This window comes from Bos grunniens, chromosome 19 (genome assembly GCF_055505025.1).
Source record: "Bos grunniens cultivar Pamir isolate PY7600 chromosome 19, Bosgru_T2T1.0, whole genome shotgun sequence".
NCBI lineage: Eukaryota > Metazoa > Chordata > Mammalia > Artiodactyla > Bovidae > Bos > Bos grunniens.
Window position 1 is genome coordinate 29788253 of NC_141183.1, and position 23282 is coordinate 29811534.

Consider the following 23282-nt stretch of genomic DNA (forward strand, 5'->3'; position numbering starts at 1 on the left):
CAGGAAATGAAGAACTCCGGTTACTGGAGTGAAGGTTTGATGGGGATGTTGGAGGGTGATTGAATCAGATCCTTACTGACCTCCTTCCTGACTTCAGGGGGTTGCTGTTAAGCTCAAAGACCTCCTCTTGCATGTCTTCTCTTGTCCCCTCCCACATGGGAGACACTCTTCTGGGCCCTCAGGCCAAACCTGCGTTTCCACCCCAAAGTGAACCTGCCTTCCGGAAACGCTACCCCAACAGCTGACACTGTCTATCCATTTGTTCCTTCACCAAGTATTTGTGTCTACTGAGTCCCAGGCATCTTTCCAGGTGCCAGGGAGGCAGCCATGAGCAACACACAGAAAGCCCCAGCTCTTCTGGGTCTTCCGCTGTGTTCTCGTTCTCGTGGGATTTTTCTGAATGGTGCTCACCTCTCACTGCATGGGCTTCCAGCTTCCTCTAGCGTCTGACTCCTCCGACTGCAGTCACCCAGATCAGCTGTCCTGTTTTCTGTCAGCCTCCTTTCTTGAGTGTGTGACTGTCTTTGTCACCACATTTGCCCACTTTTCATTTCCTCTGGGTTCCCCTGACCCAACCTGGCCTGGCATCTCTCACCTGAAAAACACAGAGGCTTCTTGATTTGGGTTGGGTTGCAAAGGGTTTCCTCATCATTTATAGCAACTTTGAACATTTTTTAAAATTGAGGTTTCTTGGGCTCCAGTAACACTGTGGATGGTGACTACTGCCATGAAATTAAAGACACTTGCTCCTTTGAAAAGAAAGCTACGACAAACCTTTTTAGGCAGTGCATTAAAAGCAGAGACATCATTTTGCTGACAAAAGTCAGTATAGTCAAAGCTATGGTTTTTCCAGTAGTCATCTACAGATGTGAAAGTTGGACCATAAAGAAGGCTGAATGCCGAAGGATTGATGCTTTCGAATTGTGGTGCTGGAGCAGACTCTTGAGAGTCCCTTGGACTGCAGGGAGATCAAACCAGTCAATCCTAAAGGAAATCAACCCTGAATATTCATTGGAAGGGCAGATGCTGAAGCTGAAGTTCCAATACTTTGGCTACCTGATGCGAAGAGCTGACTCACTGGAAAAGACCCTGATACTGGGAAAGATTGAGGGCAGGAGGAGAAGAGGGCAACAGAGGATGAAATGGTGGAATGACATCATCAACTCAATGGACATGAATTTGAGCAAACTCTGGGAGGTGGCAAAAGACAGGGAAGCCTGACATGCTGCAGTCCATGGGGTCACAAAGAGTTGGACACGACTGAGTGACTGAACAATACCTCCTGTCTTAACAGGTCGCTTTCATCCAGTCTTTTCAGACTATTCAGAGTGGGTTTTGAGGAAGCAATGTCTCTCTCTCTCTCTGCACTCCTGTTTCATTGGTTTACAGAATAATTAAGTAATGTAAATAAGATTGGTGGTATGACTAGCATGAACAGGGTTGAAACAATCCACCTACTCTCAGTATGCGGACGTCCTAGGTGGAGGGGCCGAAGTGCATGCTTGTTCTGGGAAGAGCCTCCCAGCTGTCAGTGCCCAGGACACTGGTCAGTGCACCCTGTTCAGATGGGTGCCTCAGTGATCTTGGCAGGTTGGCTGTGGGTCAGTGCTGGAGGAGGGTGGATGAGAGGGCAGGTTTTGCAGCAGCAGGGCCCTTGTCCTGAGCTGCAGCTTTGGCTGGCCCAGCCCCATGCTGAGACACCTCAGACAAGATCTCTGGGATCTCTGCCTCGGCAGCAGAAGGGACTGGGGCAGAGCTCCTGCCTGGACCCAGCGCAGTCCCGCTATAGCCACGTCCCAGTCCTTTTCTTGCCTTGACTCCAGTCCTGGGCTAAGCGGGGCTGGTTCACCAAACACACTCAGGACTTTGCCACAATCAGGTCTTTGTTTATCCTGATGAGCCAGACCTGGCCCAGGCCTGCTCCTCCAGGATGCTCGTCCATGCCTGGAGCCCCTGCCCTCTCTGCTGCCACCCTCCTGCCACACTGGATGTTGACAGCAGTTCTGATCACCAGGAACAGACCAGCTCGTAAGCATCAGGAAGCCTTTCTGGATCCCTCGGCGGGCTGTGCTTTTTTCCCTTTTAAGGACACACTGCTTGTGTCCTTCTGTCCAGCCCTCCTGAGTCCTACCTGGTGCTGCTGCTCTGTCCTTCCTCCTCATTCTCTTCTCCTGGGACCATGTGTTGGACCTGCTGGCAGCACACTCAGGAAGAAGGCCCATCCTGCTCGGGGGTGAGGCCTCTCTCTTCCCTTTTATCTCATCTTCTTCAAAGCGTGTATCTTTCTAGCCTTGATTCTTGGTAGCGAGGTACCCCTGGACTTCAGTCACGCTAATTGACTCACAGTGAGGACGGGGCTCTTTTTAGTTCAGAAATAATTCATAGAGCCCTGAAGGCTCATCTATTTATCTCCCTTGACTTAAAACCCAGCTTTATGGAAGGGTAATTTACATATTCTCAAATTCACCCATTTAAGATGTGCAGGCTGATGATTTTTACGCAATTTTCTGGGTTACAACCATCCACCACAACTGGGCTTTAGAACGTTCCCATCACACCAGAAGGATGCTCGCGTTGTTTCCAGTCAATTCCTGTTTCACTCCAGCTGCAGGCAACTGCTTTCTGTCCCTATAGGTCCACCCTCAACTTTGCTTGCTGCCTTCTGGAGCATTCATCAGACCAACACTAACGGTGTTTGCCTGAGGAATTTATTCTGATTCAGTTACTACACTTAATTCGTCACCCTCTCTTTGACTCTCCCCGTGTTTAAGTTTCTCTTGGTTTCTCTTTGTATGAACCTTGTTGGCCTTTGACTTATTGGGAAACCTGAGTTTCCCCTTTTCCTTTAGAAAATGGAAAACTTGGAGTGTCATGTACAAAACATGTATTGGGTAGTATTGACTGAGTAAAGCAGCCTTAGGCCCTCACTCTTGGGACTTCAAGAAACCATTGAGGGGAAGTTTGAAGTGGGGCGAAGTCAAGTTATAGTAATAAGTGAGCCGTGATACCCTGTGATCTACCTAGTCTTCCTCACCTTTCTTTCAAACATTGGCAAGCACTGATCTTTTTATTGTCTTCATAGTTTTGCCTTCTCCAGAATGTCATATGGGGTTTCCCAGGTGACTCAGTGGCAAAAAATACGCCTGCCAATGCAGGAGACGCAGGAGACTTCGGTTTGATTCTGGAGATGGGTATGGCAACCCACGCCAGTATCCTTGCCTGGAGAATCCCATGGACTGAAGAACCTAGTGGGCTATAATCTATGGGGTCTAAAAGAGTCTGACGTGACACAGAGAATCAGCATGCACACAGAATGTCATATGACTGGTATCATACAGGATGTAACCTTTTCAGACTGTCTTCTTACACTTTGCAATCTACATTTAAGGTTCCTCCATGTCCTTCTGTGGTTTGACAGCTCATTTCTTTTTAATTCTGAATAATGATATGTATGGACCACAGTTTGTGTGTCCATTTATCTATTCACCACCTTGCCTTTGGATAAATATCAAGGAGCATGATGGATGTTATGTGGTGAGGATTTGTTTACTTTTGTAACAGACTGCCAGGTTGTCTTCCCAAGGGGCTGCACCATTTTGCATCCTCACAAACAATGAATGAGAGTTCCTGTTGCTCTTTATCATTGCCAACATTTGGTGTTGTCGGTGTTTGGGATTTTCACCATTCTAACACATGTGTTGTGGTATGGATTAAGATTTTTTAAAATCTTGGTACAAGCAGAAATTTGAAGTTTGATTAGGTATTTGCTAAGAGATTATTGTCAGTTTTTTTCAGTTGGGATAATGGAACTGTGGTTTTATTTTGTTTTTCTAAAGCATCCTTACCTTTGGAACACAAATTGAAACATTTGCCAATGAAATAGGATGTCTGGGATTGCTTCACATTACTTGGGAATGGGGGGGGGGCGGAATGGATGATGGTATTTGAAACAAGGTTGACAATGAATTGATGTGTTGAAACTGGGTTGATAGAGGATCATTACAACATTGCTTTCTATTTTTTGTATATGTTAGAATTTTTAATAATAAATATTTAAAATTAAAGTAGCTCATGTTATTAAAAAATGGTGGGCTCTTTGGTGTTTAGTAAGAATTTCAGCCTGTCTTCTAGCACCACCTTTAGAGTAAGCTCAGTCCTTAATGGCATCATGGAGAAGGAAGGGATATATGTTCAACAATTGTACATGTACTGGGTTAATATTTAAAGGATCCTCCTAGAAACTAAAGAATCTTCTAGTAATATACACAGTTTTACCTGACATTATTTAAAGAATATATGTGATTTTTTTCAAAGTGAATTTTTTAAATTGCAAAAGCAGTACAATGTGCACTACAGCCAAATAAAAAACATATGGAGAAGCAAAAAAACAATAAAAGAACATAAAGGACATAAAATCTCACCCACTGCATTCAAAGAGAGCCACTCATTCTTTATCAGAACTTTGAGGTATAACTTTCCATCTGTGTGTTTGTGTCCAGATGTTTTTTGTTTGTTTGTTTATAAACAAAAAATAAGATTTATGTCCTTGATATATGTACCCTTCTGCTTTCTAGGGTAGCAAGTCTGATACATTGTTCAGGGGCTGCATAGGCACCATTGTATGACTGTGTCATCATTTATTTAACCATCATTTATTAGCCCCAGTGTAGGACTTCCTTGGTGTCTCAGACAGTAAAGAATCTGCCTGCAATGCAGGAGACCCAGGTTCTGATCGCTGGGTCGGGAAGACCAGACTGAGCGGCTTTCCTCTTTCCCTGTTAAACACTGAAGATTTTTCCCAACTTTTTGCTGTTACAAACAGAAGGGGTCCTTATATTCAATCAGTTCAGTTCAGTTCAGTCGCTCAGTCCTGTCCGACTCTTTGCGATCTCATGAATCGCCACACGCCAGGCCTCCCTGTCCATCACCAACTCCCGGAGTTCACCCAAACTCATGTCCATTAAGTCGGTGATGCCATCCAGCCATCTCATCCTCTGTCGTCCCCTTCTCCTCCTACCCTCAATTCCTCGCAGTATCAGAGTCTTTTCCAATGAGTCAACTCTTCTCATGAGGTGGCCAAAATACTGGAGTTTCAGCTTCATCATCATTCCTTCCAATGAACACCCAGGACTGACCTCCTTTAGGATGGACTGGTTGGATCTCCTTGCAGTCCAAGGGACTCTCAAGAGTCTTCTCCAACACCACAGTTCAAAAGCATCAATTCTTTGGCGCTCAGCTTTCTTCACAGTCCAACTCTCACATCCATACATGACCACTGGAAAAACCATAGCCTTGACTAGACGGACCGTTGTTGGCAAAGTAATGTCTCTGCTTTTGAATATGCTATCTAGGTTGGTCATAACTTTCCTTCCAAGGAGTAAGCGTCTTTTAATTTCATGGCTGCAGTCACCATCTGCAGTGATTTTGGAGCCCCCCAAAATAAAGTCTGACACTGTTTCCACTGTTTCCCCATCGATTTCCCATGAAGTGATGGGACCAGATGCCGTGATCTTCGTTTTCTGAATGTTGAGCTTTAAGCCAACTTTTTCACTCTCCACTTTCACTTTCATCAAGAGGCTTTTTAGTTCCTCTTCACTTTCTGCCATAAGGGTGGTGTCATCTGCATATCTGAGGTTACTGATATTTCTCCCGGCAATCTTGATTCCAGCTTGTGCTTCTTCCAGCCCAGCGTTTCTCATGATGTGCTCTGCATATAAGTTAAATAAACACGGTGACAGTATACAGCCTTGACGTACTCCTTTTCCTATTTGGAACCAGTCTGTTGTTCCATGTCCAGTTCTAACTGTTGCTTCCTGACCTGCATATAGGTTTCTCAAGAGGCAGGTCAGGGGGTCTGGTATTCCCACCTCTTTCAGAATTTTCCACAGTTTATTGTGATCCACACAGTCAAAGGCTTTGGCATAGTCTATAAAGCAGAGATAGATGTTTTTTCTGGAACTCTCTTGCTTTTTTGATAATCCAGCGGATGTTGGCAACTTGATCTCTGGTTCCTCTGCCTTTTCTAAAACCAGCTTGAACATCTGGAAGTTCACGGTTCACGTACTGCTGAAGCCTGGCTTGGAGAATTTTGAGTATTACTTTACTAGCGTGTGAGATGAGTGCAATTGTGCGGTAGTTTGAGGATTCTTTGGCATTGCCTTTCTTTCAATGAAGATTCCTAAAAAGCCTTCCCCGCCCCCCCCCACCGGTCTTCCTTAAATAACCATTTCAAATAGAGATAAAATAGAAAATACATAATTCCAGGGTTTTTTTTTTTTGGAGACAATCCAGGAAATTTTAATATGGACTGTGTTGTTTACTCGGGTTCAAACCAGAGTTGACAGGCGGATTCTTTACCACTGAGCCACCAGGGAAGCCCACGGACTGTATACTATACACTATTTTGAAAGTACTGTTTTTCGTAGGTTTGATTGTGGTATGGTAGGAGAGTTCAGGAGATTGTGCTGGAACTAGTTGGAGGGGAAATGTAATGATGTCATGTTGTCTGCTGCTGCTGGCTGCTGCTAAGTCGCTTCAGTCATGTCCGACTCTGTGTGACCCCACGAACGGCAGCCCACCAGGCTCCCCCGTCCCTGGGATTCTCCAGGCAACACTGGAGTGGGTTGCCATTTCCTTCTCCAATGCATGAAAGTGAAAAGTGAAAGGGAAGTCACTCAGTCGTGTCTGACTCTAGTGACCCCATGGACTGCAGCCCACCAGGCTCCTCCGTCCATGGGATTTTCCAGGCAAGAGTACTGGAGTGGGGTGCCATTGCCTTCTCCGATGTTGTCTGCAACATACTTCAAATGAGTCAATGAAGAATAAAATGGAGAGGGATCAAGATAGAGGCAGATGTGGTAAAATGTTTCTAGTTTGTAAACAAGGTGATGGATATCGAAGGTGTTGACTGTAGTATTCCCTTTAGTGTTCACTGTAGTGTTCTGGCCGAACTTTTCTATGAATCTGAAAATGTTCACAGTGAAAGTTCGGACAAAAAAGAAGGCTTTCCCCCTTTTAATTTTATAAAATATTCATCCATGTTTACTTCCAGAATTTTTATATTTTCATCTTTTACAGTTAAATTTATATTGAATTGGAATTTATTTGGGGCATAAAGAGGGAGATATGGCTGTCACTTAATTTGAAGTGTTACTTTATGTTTAATCCTTTTGGGAATTTCCATTCTGTTGTAACCACACTGTTTTTCTGATGGAATTTTATGGCATATTTTTCCTTTTTTTAAAAAAAAATATTTATTTTTAGCTGCACTGGGTCTCCATTGCTGCAAAGACTTTCTCTAGTTGCCGTGAGCAGGGGTCACTGTTTGTTGCGATGCTTGGGCTTCTCATTGCAGTGGCTTCTCTTGTTGCAGAGCACAAACTCTAGGCGAGTGGGCTTTAGTAGTGGTGGCGCATGGGCTTCATTGCTCCATGGCATGTGGAATGTTCCCTGACCAGGGATTGAACCTGTGTCCCCTGCATTGGCAGGTGGACTCTCAATCACTGGACTACCAGAGAAGCCTGCATGTTTTTATTTCTAATAAGGCAAATCTCTTCTCATTATTCTTCCTCTTGCAAACTTTCTTAGGCTTTCTGATACATTATTCCTCCAGGTGAGTCTTGGAATAAACACATCAAGTTCATGATTCATTTGAATTTTGATAAAATTATATATTATAACTATTTGGGCAGACATGATGTCTTTATAATGTTTACTCTTTTCATTTCAGTGACATAGTATTTCTGTGGAGAGCAAAGAATCCTTCAGAAGCTAAGTGACCATCACAGAACTATTTTGTTTGTTTGAGAAATTAGTGGCATATTATAGAGTAAGTAAATATGTTATTTACTTTAGTATTTATTAGATGTGGACGCAAAAAGGAGTAAGACAGCATCCTTGCCACTCGTGGAGTTCACAGTGTATAAAGAATAGTTTAAGTAACATGATTCTGTGGGAAAACACAAGCATTTCCAAGGACAGCAGCACTGAAAAGGAGTATTTGATGCTGGCTGGGGTGAGCAGGCCCCCAGAGGAAGTGATGCCTGACCACGAATTTAGAGCAGAAAACCCGCATTTTCCAGGTAGCCAGGTTACAGCAGAGTTAAACCAGAGTGAAGACAGCAGATAGGAAAGCGTAGGGGCTGAGACCAGGAGGGTGTGTGCAGGTTACCACAGCTGGCTTCATGTTGCTGGGAGGTACAGGGAGGCTGTACTATTATTTTAATATTTATTTATTTGGCTACCCCGGGTCTTAGTTGCAGCATGAGGGATCTTTAGTTGCGGCATGTGGGATCTAGTTCCCTGGGGACTAAGGCCAGGCCCCTTGCATTGGGAACGAGGAGTCTCAGCTACTGGAGCACCAGGTAAGTCCCAAGGGATGGTGTACTTTTGAAAGTGGTTTTGAGGCCAGAGTAACACGGTGGGAGGGTGCAAGATGATACCATGCAGGAGAACTGGGGACTTTATGCTACCAGTAGAGGAGAGCCCCAGATGGCTCGAGTGGTAAAGAAACCTCCTGCCAATGCAGGAGACGTAAGAGCGGTGGGTTTGATCCCTGGGTTGGGAAGATCCCCTGGAGAATGAAATGGCACCCCACTCTAGTATTCTTACGTAGGAAACCCCATGGGCAGAGGAGCCTAAGTGAGCTATAGTCCATGGGGTTAAAAGAGTCAGACACAACTGAAGCGACTTAGCAGAGCCTATAAACTCACTCATCCATTCATTCGCTGTTCTTGTGATGTTTTCACTCTGCTGGAGAGACAAGTAAACAAGTCCACTAAACAGTGGAAAGTGTCACAAGGTCCACAAAGCCAGGAAGTGTGTGTGTTGAGGGTCTGATTTACTCTTTCATGTGATAAGACAAGAGAAACTCCTTTTAAGCGAACAAATGGTATTTGACCAGAGATCTGGGAAGTGAGAGGTCTGTTGGAATGTGGGGGAAAGCATTTGGGTCAGAGGGAACAGTGAGTGCAAAAGCCCTGGAGTCGGAGCACCTTGGCTGATCTGGGGAACAGTGAGGAGGTGCTGCAGCAAGACCGCTGGCTGGGGAGGTGGGGGCAAGTCCACAGTGGAGCGATGGGAGGGAATTCAGGGCCTTGGAGGCCATGGTGAGGGCTTGGCTTTTCCTCTGAGAGACAGAAAGAGCGTGTAAGTCGGGGGACTTGACCTGGGTCTTAGAAGCGTTGCTCTGTCATGTGAAGGTCAGACCGTAAAGAGCCAGGGGCAGAAGAAGGGAGGCTGGATCGGAGGCGGTGGCAGAGATACTGGTGGGAGGTGACTATGGGCTGGTCCAGGTGGCAGCAGTGGAAGCCGTGAGCGGTGCTGAGAGATGGTGGCATTGACCACATACATCCTGACACATCCTGTTTACGGAGATGAGGGAGACTGTGTGAGACACTGATGGTATAAAACCTAGAATTGGGTTTTGTTCCCATTAAACTGAGGAACCTAAGTTGGAGGCATCAAGACGGTAGTTGGGTAGATGAATCCAGAGTTCAGAAGGCAGGACCAAGCTCAAGACACACAGGCAGGACTTAAAAGCTACAGCTTGGCTGCAAAGGCCAAGTTAGAGGCCCTGAGCAAATTGGACAGAGGTGACCAGCCATGAGGGTACGCAGTGTCCAGAGGTCAGGGGATGAGGAGAAAGAAAGGAAGGGGACGGAGAGGAGGATGCCAGAGGAGGCAGGAAGCGAAGTATGCCGTCCAGGAAGCGGAGGGAATAAACACAGTGAGTACCCAAGTGCCCTGGGCGGCCTGAAACACTGAATGAAAGCTGAGGTGAACCAGTGTTCAGGGGACGCAGAGCTGGAAACCGCCGTCCTGCTTATGATTTTTTTCCTATTATGTATTTTCACTGCAAGAATTAGCAAGTTCGACCTTTTCCAGTCCTGTGGCCACTGCTGAGTTTTTCAAATTTGCTGGCATATGGAGTGCAGCACTTTCACAGCCTCATCTTTCAGGATTTGAAATAACTCAACTGGAATTCCATCACCTCCACTAGCTTTGTTTGTAGTGATGCTTTCTAAGGCTCACTTGACTTCACATTCCAGGATGTCTGGTTCTAGGTCAGTGATCACAGCATCATGATTATCTTGGTCGTGAGATCTTTTTTGTACAGTTCTTCTGTGTATTCTTGCCACCTCTTCTTAATATCTTCTGCTTCATGGAAAAGAAATGCAAAAAAGCAAAATGGCTGTCTGGGGAGGCCTTACAAATAGCTGTGAAAAGAAGAGAAGCGAAAAGCAAAGGAGAAAAGGAAAGATATAAGCATCTGAATGCAGAGTTCCAAAGAATAGCAAGGAGAGATGAGAAAGCCTTCCTCAGCGATCAATGCAAAGAAATAGAGGAAAACAACAGAATGGGAAAGACTAGAGATCTCTTCAAGAAAATTAGAGATACCAAGGGAATATTTCATGCAAAGAGGGCTCGATAAAGGACAGAAATGGTATGGACCTAACAGAAGCAGAAGATATTAAGAAGAAGTGGCAAGAAAACATAGAAGAACTGTACAAAAAAGATCTTCACGACCAAGATAATCACGATGGTGTGATCACTGACCTAGAGTCAGACATCCTGGAATGTGAAGTCAAGTGGGCCTTAGAAAGCATCACTACGAACAAAGCTAGTGGAGGTGATGGAATTCCAGTTGAGCTATTTCAAATCCTGAAAGATGAGGCTGTGAAAGTGCTGCACTCCATATGCCAGCAAATTTGGAAAACTCAGCAGTGGCCACAGGACTGGAAAAGGTCAATTTTTCATTCCAATCCCAAAGAAAGGCAATGCCAAAGAATGCTCAAACTACCGCACAATTGCACTCATCTCACATGCTAGTAAAGTAATGCTCAAAATTCTCCAAGCCAGGCTTCAGCAGTACGTGAACTGTGAACTTCCAGATGTTCAAGCTGGTTTTGGAAAAGGCAGAGGAACCAGAGATCAAGTTGCCAACATCCGCTGGATTATCAAAAAAGCAAGAGAGTTCCAGAAAAAACATCTATCTCTGCTTTATAGACTATGCCAAAGCCTTTGACTGTGTGGATCACAATAAACTGTGGAAAATTCTGAAAGAGATGGGAATACCAGACCCCCTGACCTGCCTCTTGAGAAACCTATATGCAGGTCAGGAAGCAACAGTTAGAACTGGACATGGAACAACAGACTGGTTCCAAATAGGAAAAGGAGTACGTCAAGGCTGTATACTGTCACCGTGTTTATTTAACTTATATGCAGAGCACATCATGAGAAACGCTGGGCTGGAAGAAGCACAAGCTGGAATCAAGATTGCCGGGAGAAATATCAGTAACCTCAGATATGCAGATGACACCACCCTTATGGCAGAAAGTGAAGAGGAACTAAAAAGCCTCTTGATGAAAGTGAAAGTGGAGAGTGAAAAAGTTGGCTTAAAGCTCAACATTCAGAAAACGAAGATCATGGCATCTGGTCCCATCACTTCATGGGAAATCGATGGGGAAACAGTGGAAACAGTGTCAGACTTTATTTTGGGGGGCTCCAAAATCACTGCAGATGGTGACTGCAGCCATGAAATTAAAAGACACTTACTCTTGGAAGGAAAGTTATGACCAACCTAGATAGCATATTCAAAAGCAGAGACATTACTTTGCCAACAACGGTCCGTCTAGTCAAGGCTATGGTTTTTCCAGTGGTCATGTATGGATGTGAGAGTTGGACTGTGAAGAAAGCTGAGCGCCAAAGAATTGATGCTTTTGAACTGTGGTGTTGGAGAAGACTCTTGAGAGTCCCTTGGACTGCAAGGAGATCCAACCAGTCCATTCTGAAGGAGATCGGTCCTGGGTGTTCGTTGGAAGGAATGATGATGAAGCTGAAACTCCAGTACTTTGGCCACCTCATGAGAAGAGTTGACTCATTGGAAAAGACCCTGATGCTGGGAGGGATTGGGGGCAGGAGGAGAAGAGGACGACAGAGGATGAGATGGCTGGATGGCATCACCGACTTGATGGACATGAGTTTGGGTGAACTCCGGGAGTTGGTGATCGACAGGGAGGCCTGGCGTGCTGCAATTCATGGGGTCGCAAAGAGTCGGACAGGACTGAGCGACTGAACTGAACTGAAGGGTTTTCACTGCAAGGCTGACTATGAAAGTCGTTCAGGGTGGAAAGTCGTTTAGGGTGATTTCCGTAACTCAGTCATTTCAGAGAGCAGATCCTGCTCGTGACTGGCATGCATTTTTATTTTTAGTGGCAGCATTCATCGTGGAGAATGTTGTTAAAGCGTCTTCCTCACCACCTCCGCCTCAAAACTTGCTTGTTGGTCTATTCATTTATCTCACAACTTAACTCAAAACTTACCCAGAAAATACTTAGGAAGTGCCTGTCGTATGCAACCCCAGGTTTTTCCCGATGGTGTGATATCTCATGCGCAGGACTGTGCCTTCCTCGTGACACCTGGCCTCGGCCTCCCCGCAGTGGGGTTTTTCCAGCCCGCAGTGTCCAGCTGCAGTTCCCAGCGGCCGCCCCTAGAGGCCGGAAGTCGGGCGGCGGGCGCGTCCCTCCCCCACCGGGGAGGAAGAGTCTGGGAGCCCCAGAGAGATATGCAGATAAGGGGGCGGGGCAGCCCGAGTCGAGGCAGACGGCCTGCCGAGGGAGGGGCGGCATGCAGATAAGGTGGGCAGGGCCTTCGGGTGCGCGGGCCGCGGGAGTCGAGGTGGGCGGGCTGCATGCAGATGAGCGAGCGCGGAGTGGCCGGCGGCCGCTGGGACTGAAGTGACGGCCCTTTCTTTGACTGGAGCGGACCCGCCAGACGCAGCCGCTTCGTCAGCCCGAGCCGGTGTGAGCGGCCGCGCGGTGGACGCGCCGTCTGAGGCGGCCGGCCGGCCGCTGCCCTAGGCGGCCGAGCCATGGGCAACCACTCGGGGCGGCCCGAGGATCCCGAAGCAGGTCTGTGCGGCGTGCCGGGGGTCGCCGCGCCCCCTCGCGGCTGGGAGCCCTTCCCCCACCACCCCGGGCCGGGCCGCGCTGCCCGCGGGCGCCGGGGGGCGAAAAGGCGAAGTTCCCGGGCGTGAGTCCCGCCTCTGGAATGCGCGGCGGGGGTGGCAGGCTCACCTGTGCCCGCGCCGCGACCAGGGAGCGCCGCCGGCTCATCTGGCGGCCAGACGGGCGGAGGAGGGCCGGGGGTAGGGGGCCGGGGGCGACCCCGGGCTGGGAGAGGTCCGTGCGGACGTGTGGGCCCCGGCCGCGCCCGTGTCACACACTTTCCAGAGCCCAGTGGACAGTGCGAGAGGTCAGCAGGTCTGTTACTCACCCTCAGACGGGGGGCCGGACGGTGACTGTTGCTCACTCAGAATAGCCGGGACCGATCCCAGGACCCGTGCTTCCGGTCCTCACACGGGTCCTCAGAGACGGCTGGCTTCGTCCTCAGCCCTGAGGGTCAGCCTGGCCTCCCGCAGACGTAGACTCTGCTGGCCACGGGGTCGCGTTTGCGGATGAATAGGATGTTTCTGCCCAGTCACACACGCAAACGGTTTACTTCAATGTCCCCAAGTGCGTGCTTGCAAGGAAAGGAGATTGTCCATCTCGGGCTGGAGTCCCGGGCCGGCAGGTGACTGGTCTGTGAATCTGGGACACAGTCAGAACTCGAAACTCTTTTCCAGGGGGTGATTTTTAAATTTGAATTTGAATAAGGAAATTGCCCCAGCTTGTCCAAGTGACTTGTCCCCAAATCCGAGGCAGGGCTATCATTAAGATCTGGGTCTCTTAGCCTCGGTTCACTGGTCTCCACTCACCTGGGCAGGGAGGCTAGGCAGGGGCAGGCAGTGTCCTTGAGGCTGGGAGGCCGCGGCTATGGTACATTGGACTGGTACAATCAGGATGGGAAACTTGGCCACAAGTGGAGACCATGGAGGAAAAACTAGAGATGGGGTTACTGCATTGATTATGAAGGGGTGACTTTCTAAACTGCACAGCACTCATCCAGCCTTCTTTGGGCAAAATAGCCAATATTTGCAAATTAACGCACGTTTGTCTGTGTCCTAAACAGCCCTGCGATAAGCTATTAGGTAAGGGCTTCCCTCGGAGAAGGCGATGGCACCCCACTCCAGTACTTTTCCCTGGAAAATCCCATGGACGGAGGGGCCTGGTGGGCTGCAGTCCATGGGGTCGCTAGGAGTCGGACACGACTGAGCAACTTCACTTTCACTTTTCACTTTCATGCACTGGAGAAGGAAATGGCAACTCACTCCAGTGTTCTTGGCTGGAGAATCCCAGGGACGGGGGAGCCTGGTGGGCTGCTGTCTATGGGGTCTCACAGAGTCCGACACGACTGAAGCGACTTAGCAGCAGCAGCAGCAGCAGCAGCAGCAGCAGCAGCAGCAGCAGCAGCAAGGGCTTCCCTGGTGGCTCAGCAGTAAAGAATCCACCTTCCAGTGCAGGCAACTCAGGTTTAATCCCTGGGTCTGGAAGATCCCCTGGAGGAAGAAATGGCAACCCATTCCAGTATTCTTGCCTGGGAAATCCCATGGACAGAGGAACCCGGTGGGCCATAGTCCATGGGGTCGCAGAGTCGGACATGACTAAACAAGAAAAGAATATGTAAGATTTTAAACACATCTCATTAATATCCACTTGCCCTGTGTATTATTTTGTTGGTGTCAAAACTATGAAGAGACTGTGCCCCTTGTTAGTTTTTAAGTGTTATTTGGGTGCTTGTGTTCCAGTTTCTAAGTGACCTTGCTTTTCAAAGCAATCTAATGAATAGCGGATGAAAAAGACATTTTTATGGCAGTGACTTATTTTATCGCACTTTTCTGAGTGCATACAATTTCAGTATAGGAACTCAAGTCTGATTTGCTGCAAGTAAAGATACCCAGTTAGAAAGTCTTAGGAAAGACTGTCTTGCTAGACTATTGTCAGCTGAAAATGTGCGTATAACTTTAAGTGATCTCTGTGCTGTGATGAAATGCTATAGAATGCACCAATGAGATCCCGGAAATGAGAGTTTTGTTAAAGATTAACACATCCTCAATCTGCTTTACCACCTTGCATGAGGCTGGGAGGGCAGGGCCTCCCATTGGCAGGTGTGGTGCATTGGACTAGACTCAGAGCAAGTGCTTTGAGGGTCCTCAGAGCAGGGGGCCCAAAGGTAAGTAGTGGAGGTGAGGAGGAGACAGGCACAGCAACACCCACCCCTGATTTCTACACCAGTCCTATGTCAGCTTTGTCCTCTGAGGCGCAGACTCTTAAACAGAATTGGGAATGAAGGAGGGTTATTAGAGGGTAAAATGCCTGAGAAAGAAGAGGTGGGAACCTGAATCAGGCCAGGAGAGCCATTGGACCAGCACCCCAAAAAGGAAAAGGCAGCAGCAATTTTGGGCAGAGAACCTGCAAGTCTGACCAGGTCCCGGCCAGCTGCCAGGGAGCCCCTGAGAAGACTGCCTGGTAGAGGAGACCTGCTCGGGCAGTGAGAGCCAGGCCCTCATCCTCTCACTGGGTCAGGCCTTGCTGAGGCTTCCTGGAGAAATGTGCCTTCAGCTCAAAAGCCAGGCTGAGTCCCAGTGGCACTGGCTGCTGGAGTGTCAGTTCATACCTGTCCTTGCAGCTGAAGCCACAGTCTTTCTCGGAGGGAGATCCAAGCGGCACACCTCCTGGCTGACCCCCTTGAGACCTCAGTTGCTCCAACAGGGAGGGGCTGTTAGAGGGTAAATGAGGCAGAATCCCCATTCCACCCCATGAACCTCTGCAGGCAGGCCTGAGGCAGAAGGCAGGTTCTCAGCTGCGGCTACCTTTCCAGCCTTGAAACTGTCTGCCATGGTAGCAAGAATTCTTTTGTGTGGGGATGCAGTCCTTAGAGTTGAGTCACTGTGACTGACTGTGGCATTATGGGACGGACGAGAGAAATGAATCAAGCAAAAGACATGAGAGTCTGCGTGAATAAGGGCAGCTGGAATCTGAACCTGTCAAGGACCACATCCCTTACTTCCTCAAAGGTCTCAGTTAACAGTCCTTCAGTTTCCAGCCAGGTTTTCAGTTCCTGCAGATCAGAGAGGGATGCTGGGTATAGTCACGCAGGTTGTGCACGGCTCAAAGGCAGCTGGGAATAAAGAGTGGGCCAGGGTGGGATTGTATCGCTCCAGAGGAATGGTGCCATTTTATATTCACACATAGGTGCCCAATATGCTAAAGAAACCTTATTTTCTACTTAGAGTTAAAACCTTAGAAGGCCATTCCCAGTGTCACCATGAACTGACAGCTTCTTACTCTTTGCTTTAAATCTGCGTGTGTTTTTAAACAGTGGATACCAGTGATAGGAAACAAAAGTCAAAGCTTCAACTCCCACTCCCTCAGATTCCACTCCCTGTTGGTTAAGCTAACTGTGGTTAAAGACAGATCCCAGAATAGCCCCTTAAGACATTAAAAGTTGATTTCCCCTCACGCCCCAGTCCAGGGTGAGGTGGGGCCCTTTGAGAGTCATATGGTTGTTAGAGGCTCAGGCTGGTGAATGTGTCTTCTGGGTCCAGCTCCCGGGTTCTGCTGACTCTGATGGTAGTCAGGAGAGGGGAGAGGACATGAGGGTCCTGTGGGGGCTAGTGGGGCTGGGCCTGGACGGGGTGCCCGTCATCCCTATGGCATTCTCCCTCCCTACCTCCACCAGGCTCCAGCACCCAGCTCCACCCGGTGTGGAGCGGCTAGAAGGAGGCTCGGCCAGTGCCATGAAGAGGCCAGCAGGGATGTGAGGTCCACTCTCAACCACATCTGTGTCAATATTTTCTTAGGAAATTTTAGTCAGAAAAATTGAAAGGTATGTATAGCTAGCACCCGTAGACCCACCACAGAGTCTACAGTTAACATTCTGTTTCCGTTGCTTTATCCTGTTCATCCAGCTGTCCTTTCGTCAGTCCCTCTTATTTTTGATGCATTTCAAGGAAATGGTGGTTATCTCTATAGTTCTACATAATTTTGTATGTCTGTACTATTTCTTGATTTACTAGTTTTGAAGGTTGTATAGAGTGAGGAATTCAGTGCGTTTTTAGTACTGTATTTCTCTCTTCCTCTGTTCCTGCAAGCCATACTAAAATTTTCTGAATTTATTGTTAGTAAAGTGTTAATGGTGGGGTACAGTTGTGGGTGTCTAGTTGTTGACTGTAAAACTTTGCTATATGAAATTTTCATTCAAAAAACAAAAATACTAAGGAAATCTTTTATTATTTATCACATGTATTTCTTGACTAACCAGCTTTAAATGGTGTCCTTGGCTCAGTAAAGAAGAATATGCTATCTCTACATTTCTTCTGCCATTTCCCCTACAGGCTCCATACCCTCTTCCCAGCCTTTTACATAGCAAGAACATTCTGTCTCCTAATTAGTATCATTAAATCTCTGTGTGTTTGTAGGTTAATTCTTAAAGTTGAAAACCAGTCAGCATTTAAAATACTAGGCTCGAATATTTATCATGTACTGGAAAACCAGGTAGTGCATCTAGAGGTAGAAGAGAAGGAAATTCAGGCTTACATGATTTAATTTATAATCTGTGACAGGCAATATTACTTTAAAAGAAAAAAAAAAATAGGGATTTCCCAGGTGGGCCAGTGGTTAATTAAGACTCTGCTCTTCCAATGCAAGGGACTTGGATTTGATCCCTGGTCAGGGAATTAAGATCCCACATGCCATGTGGTGTGACAAAAAAAAAATTAAAGGAAATCTAGAAGGAGTAAGTTGGCGCAGTGGTAAAGAATCCACCTGCCAGTGCAGGAGACGGAAGAGACGTGGGTTTGATCCCTGGGTCGGGAAAATCCTATGGAGAAGGAAATGGCAACTCACTTCAGTATTCTTGCCTGGAAAATTCCATGGACAGAGGAGACTGGCAGGCTATAGTCCATGGGGTCGAATAGAGTCAGATACGACTGACTGAGCACACAGTCACTATAGTTTTTTACTCCTAAAATGATCTTAACTTGCTTTTACCCTCTAATCCGGCTTCTCAAGTCTACAGATTGTTGTAGAGAATTCATTTTCTTCTTAAAGACAGAAGGCATGGCGGTTAAGAGTTTTGGCTCTGGAGCCACACTGTGTTCACATTCCCAGTTTTGTCCCTTAGCAGCTCTGAGGCTTTGGGCACATGAGTTAAGCTCCAAGAAAGAGGACAGTAGTACAGCCTGCCTCAGAAGGTTGTCGCAGTCGTTAATAGCTTGAAGCACATGATGGATTAGAATAGGCTCACACATCACAGAAAGTGCCTGGTAAGCTTTAGTCATGACTATTCCTGTCCTTCTGACTTAACATTTCCCGTTCAGACTTGGTTGCCTTCTGGTCTGGCTTTACTCTCAGGTGAGCTCCCTGCTTCTTGAAGCCTTTTTCTCGTTTCGTACGTTCCCTTTTCTCTGGCTGGAGCATTTCCTGTGATTCTGTCTGGCGCTGAAGTTTTATATATTCTATCATCTCCATGCTCACCTTTTTCTTCCAGCTTTTCTTATTGACTTTGAAATTTTCATCAATTATATTTTCTATTTCCAAAATATCTTTTTGTGCTTTGTTTTATCTTACTCATAGCAGTTCAGAGTTTTGAGTTAAGGGGAAGGGAAGTGGAGTTGGTTGGTGGGCTTGAGCAAATTAATGGGCTGCCTTGTCCTTAGTTTTAAATTTCAGGGATTCATCAGAGTTTTGACAGCATTCACAAAGAGGAGAATATAGCATGTATTTTTCTCAGATGTATTTTGTTCCATAGAAGAATTTTAGAGTGAAACTAGTGTCCTGAGAGACATACTTGGAAAATGCAGCCTTTTAGAATTAAAAAAAAAAAAAAAGATGTATATGTTAAAGATCAGTGATAACACATAATAAAAAAAGGTGAGAATATTAGATATATCTGTTAGTATAATAAATGGGTTAAACTCACTTAGAAAAAGAGCCTCCTCTGGATTAACACAGAAAACAAAATACATAAGCTGCATAAAAGCATAATATTCAGATGGTAGTTTGATTTTTAAAATTAAGTTGGTTAAAGTTGTGAATAATAAAAATCTAGTTCTAAAGAAAGCTTTCAAGTTCAACATCAAGTCCAGTTCTTATAAGTCTTTGTGTTTGCTGTGCTCATGTGTAATTATTCTTAAAAATATAGTGATTCTTAAGTCCTTATATACATCCCTAAACATTCACACAGTCTCTCTTGTGTGTGTGTGTGTAAATGCACACTGTCAATTACACACTTTAAATTAGAATCATGAGGCTAGTCTGTAATTCTTGGAAGATTCAGTTCTCTTAAACATTAAAATAGCTCCAAAATACAGGTATTTCTTAATTTATAATCCTATTGCTACTTGTTTATTTATACTACTTCTCTACTTGATTCTAAACCTTTCTTGAATTAAAAGATGTTTACTTACATGCTTTATTCCAAATAATAACTGGTGTTGGAATTTTATCCCATATAATTTTGGGGTTGCCTTCTCAGTTTGATGAGGTTTTTTAACCAACAGAGATTTCCGGCAGGAACAGGATTCTTACCTGACACCGTACCAGCTGAGCACCTTTTGCTGCGATTGGGGCACAGTCTGGAGCAGCTGGATTTGCACCCATACAAAGATCATCCATGCGTGATGCTGTGTCTCACCCTTGATGTGATGATCTCTCTCTTTTGCCTTCAGCCTTACTGATAGTTTCCCTGGGCAAAGAATTCTAGGTTCAAAATCCTGATAATCTCTTTGTGACACCGACTCCAGAACTTGAAGAAGAAAGTGGTCATGATGCCCATGTCCCTTAAATTCAAACTACATTTGATCTTGGAGCTCCTGATAGGTGTCTGAGACCTCTGTTCTAACAGCCATATCACTTGATGAGGGTTTGCACTTCTTTGGCACTTAAAATATGTAACCATTTTCTTGTATGACTCAGAAGACCTTTGACTTGATAGAACACTGCCTGCTATTCTTAAACTTTCTGTGTAGTAAAGCAGTATCTGTCTTGATAGTGAAGAAAATGTGATTTAATTGCGGCTATCTGTCTCTCATGCCTTTGACTACTGAAACAATCGTATCAGTTAAAGATACACACCACAAAGCACCTTAAATCAGACTGGACTTTCAGTATTGATAAGAATACAATTCAAGAAGAAAAAGTAGCAGTTCCAAAATGAGTACACTAACTAGACAAACCATGGAAGTAATTAAATGCAAAAGCTATTAAAACTGCCTGAAAAAACTCACATGTGAAATGAGAGACTTCAGTGTGTGTGTTCGTGAAATGGTTAAAACATTGATCTCTTCTAGACCAGAAAGAAAACCTTATTACAGTCTCTTAAGGGAAATTTTACCGGTCACAATGCAGTAAAACTGTAGGAGTAGAAATTGAAATTTTAAACAGTTAATCCATCTTGATACAGCATGGTGTGGCTGTAGCTAACTGTACTGTATTGCATGTTTGAAAGTGGCTGGGGGTGAATCATTTTATAACTGCACTGTGACCGATGGTAACCATGCTTATTGTGGTGATCGCTTTACAGTGTATACAAATATCCATACATCGTTATGTTGTAAACCTGAAACGAGTGTAATGTTATCTATCAATTATATATAAAGAAAGCTGTTTGGAAATTTTGACCCAAATAGGATCTGAAAACTATGATTATGGATCATTTAGAAAAATAATAGTGAAATACTTTATATAGTTACAAATAGCAAGCTAGTTTAGTTCTCTAAAAGCTTTTATCATAAATGCAGTAAGTACTAGACATAGAAAATTAGAAAATAAAGGACAAAAGAAATCTGGGAAAACAGGAGGGAATTTTATGTATATATGTTAATTTATTTAGTTTTGGCTGCGCTGGGTCTTTGTTGCTATGCGCGGACTTTCTCTAGTTGTGGAGAGTGGGGGCTGCTCTTTGCTGCGGTGCTCGGGCTCCTCGCTGCGGTGGCCTCTCGTGGTGGAGCACGGGCTCTAGGCTCGAGGGCTTCAGTAGTTGCAGTGCACGGGCTCAGTAGTCGTGGTGCACGGGCTTAGTTGCTCCTTGGCCTGTGAGATCTTCCTAGACCAGGGATCAAACCCCTGTGTCCTACATTGGCAAGCGGATTCTTGTCCACTGTACCACCAGGGAAGTCCAGGAGGGAGTTTTTTAAAAAGGGGCGGAAATTAATGAAGTCAATTTTGACAGCTTCTGTTTCCTTGCTTCTATCCTCATCACCTGGCCCGTGACCTGGCACATGGTTCACACTCAGTATTTGTTAAATGAATATATGAAAGAACAAAAAAAAAAGAAAAAAAAATCACTAGAATTGAAACATATAAGAATAGACCCTTTGTTAAAACAAGGAACTAGATAAAGCTGTAGTTAAACTAAGAAAAAAAAAACCCCACAAGTACTCCAAATAAGCAATACAAGAATGTATGTAATCAGAGATGTGGTGGTTTAAAAAAATAGAATAAAAATAAAAAATTTTGATGAAATTTCCTAGGAGAAAGAAACTGCTAAATTCACGAAGTAGTGAAACACTTGGGCAGAATATTGGAAGACATCACAAAGTGACTTAAGGAAAAAACTTCAGAAAGAATCCTGAACTCAGATGATGTTAATATGCAGAGTTTTTCAAAGATCAGAAAAATAGATTTCTGTGCTATTTAAAGTCGTCAAATGCATCGTTTCCTAAAGATTATTAATGCATTATCAGCCCTGGGATTTCTTTGGAAGGAATGATGCTAAAGCTGAAACTCCAGTACTTTGGCCACCTCATGCGAAGAGTTGACTCATTGGAAAAGACTCTGATGCGGGGAGGGATTGGGGGCAAGAGGAGAAGGGGACAACAGAGGATAAGATGGCTGGATGGCATCACTGACTCGATGGATGTGAGTCTCAGTGAACTCCGGGAGTTGGTGATGGACAAGGAGGCCTGGCGTGCTGCGATTCATGGGGTCGCAAAGAGTCGGACACGACTGAGCGACTGATCTGATCTGATCTAATCTGATCTGACAGAGGGTGCACATAATGGTTTAGGGTATATACTGATGGCTAGTTCTTATTTTAGTAATCAAATTAAGCTGTGTTAGAAAAATCGTAAGTAGTTCATTGAATCTATGTTGCTTAGGACAAGATTAGGTTTTTTAAAAAATGAGTTAACATTTAGTTTATGCACAAAAATATTAAAGATGTAATAGGACGTGCGTGCTCAGTGGCTCAGTCATGTCTGATTCTGCGACCCCATGGACTGTAGCCCACCAGGCTCCTCTGTCTGGGATTTCCCAGGCAAGAATACTAGAGTGGGTTGCCAGTTCCCTCTCCAGAGGATCTTCCTGATTCAGGGATCAAACCCAGGTCTCCTGCATTGGCAAGTGGGTTCTTTACTGCTGAGCTACCAGGGAAGCCCCAGGTAATAGGACAGGTAAATACAAATATAGCCAAAATTGTAAAGTGTTAGTCACCCAGTCATGTCCGACTCTTTGTGATCCCATGGACTGTAGCCCACCAAGGTCCTCTTGTCCAGTCAAGAATACTGGAGAGGGTTGACATTTCCGTCTCCAAAAATTGTAAAGGTGATACTCAAATAACAGAAACTTGAAAAACACTCCAGAAGACAAAAGATGGAGGACTCTGCAGTTTATTTTAACAGAGGCAGAGCTAATACTATTAACACTGTTCCTGATACTAAAGCCTTTCAGAGACAGAGGGGAAAGAAAGCCAGGGGACAGTGTGGCAGTGCACACGTCCTGACTGAAAGATAAGCTACATTTACTCCAGTGAGGTCTTTTCAAAATATTACACTCACTGGTTACAAAAAAATGGTTCATTCCAAAATGCAATAATATTATTATATAAATTTACAACATCGGTACATTTAAAGAGAAGAAATTCATCTTACTGTATATATCAGTAGTGCATTTAATAACACTTAACATCTACCTCATAAACAGTTAATAGGAATGAATGGATTCTTTCAAAGATAATAAAATGGTCTGAAAGCCGCATACACCACGTTTAACAGGAAACTAAAAACACTCCTGCAGAGGTCAGGAAAAAACAGGTGCCCACAGAGGATATTGTTTTCAGATAGACTAGCCAAGGCAGTAAGATTTTTTTTTAATGTTTATTTTAAAAATGAGTCAAAATTAGCATTATTTATAGACTGTGGCCTTCCTAGGTGGCAATAGTGGTAGAACCCACTTGCCAGTGCAGGAGACATAAGAGACCTGGATTCAATCCCTGGGTTGGGAAGATCCCCTGGAGGAGGGAATGACAACCCACTCCAGTATTTTTGCCTGGAGAATCCCAAGGACATGGGAGCCTGGCTGGCTATAGTCCATGGGGTCGCAAAGAGTTGGATGTGACTGAGG

At 45.4% G+C, this 23282-nt stretch overlaps 1 protein-coding gene and 1 long non-coding RNA gene across 15 annotated transcripts in view; one reads left to right on the forward strand and one right to left on the reverse strand.

Annotated features, from left to right (window-relative positions):
• The window catches only part of SPECC1 (sperm antigen with calponin homology and coiled-coil domains 1), a 206640-nt gene that overhangs the window by 74384 nt on the left and 108974 nt on the right, over positions 1 to 23282 (forward strand). For 3 of the 14 annotated variants that reach the window (XM_086358630.1, XM_086358631.1, XM_086358635.1), the window contains exon 1: positions 12577 to 12911. The exons of the other annotated variants lie outside the window; for them this stretch is intronic. In XM_086358630.1, the coding sequence (XP_086214756.1) occupies positions 12872 to 12911 (40 nt within the window). In that variant the 5' untranslated portion in view covers positions 12577 to 12871. Of the gene's footprint in view, positions 1 to 12576; positions 12912 to 23282 lie in introns of those variants that run through there. 14 annotated transcript variants of the gene reach the window in all.
• LOC147351956 (uncharacterized) lies at positions 14509 to 15689 on the reverse strand. The gene is made up of 2 exons (XR_015147831.1): positions 15556 to 15689; positions 14509 to 14542 (listed from the first exon to the last, which is right to left on the reverse strand). It is a non-coding gene; the product is annotated as an uncharacterized LOC147351956 (long non-coding RNA).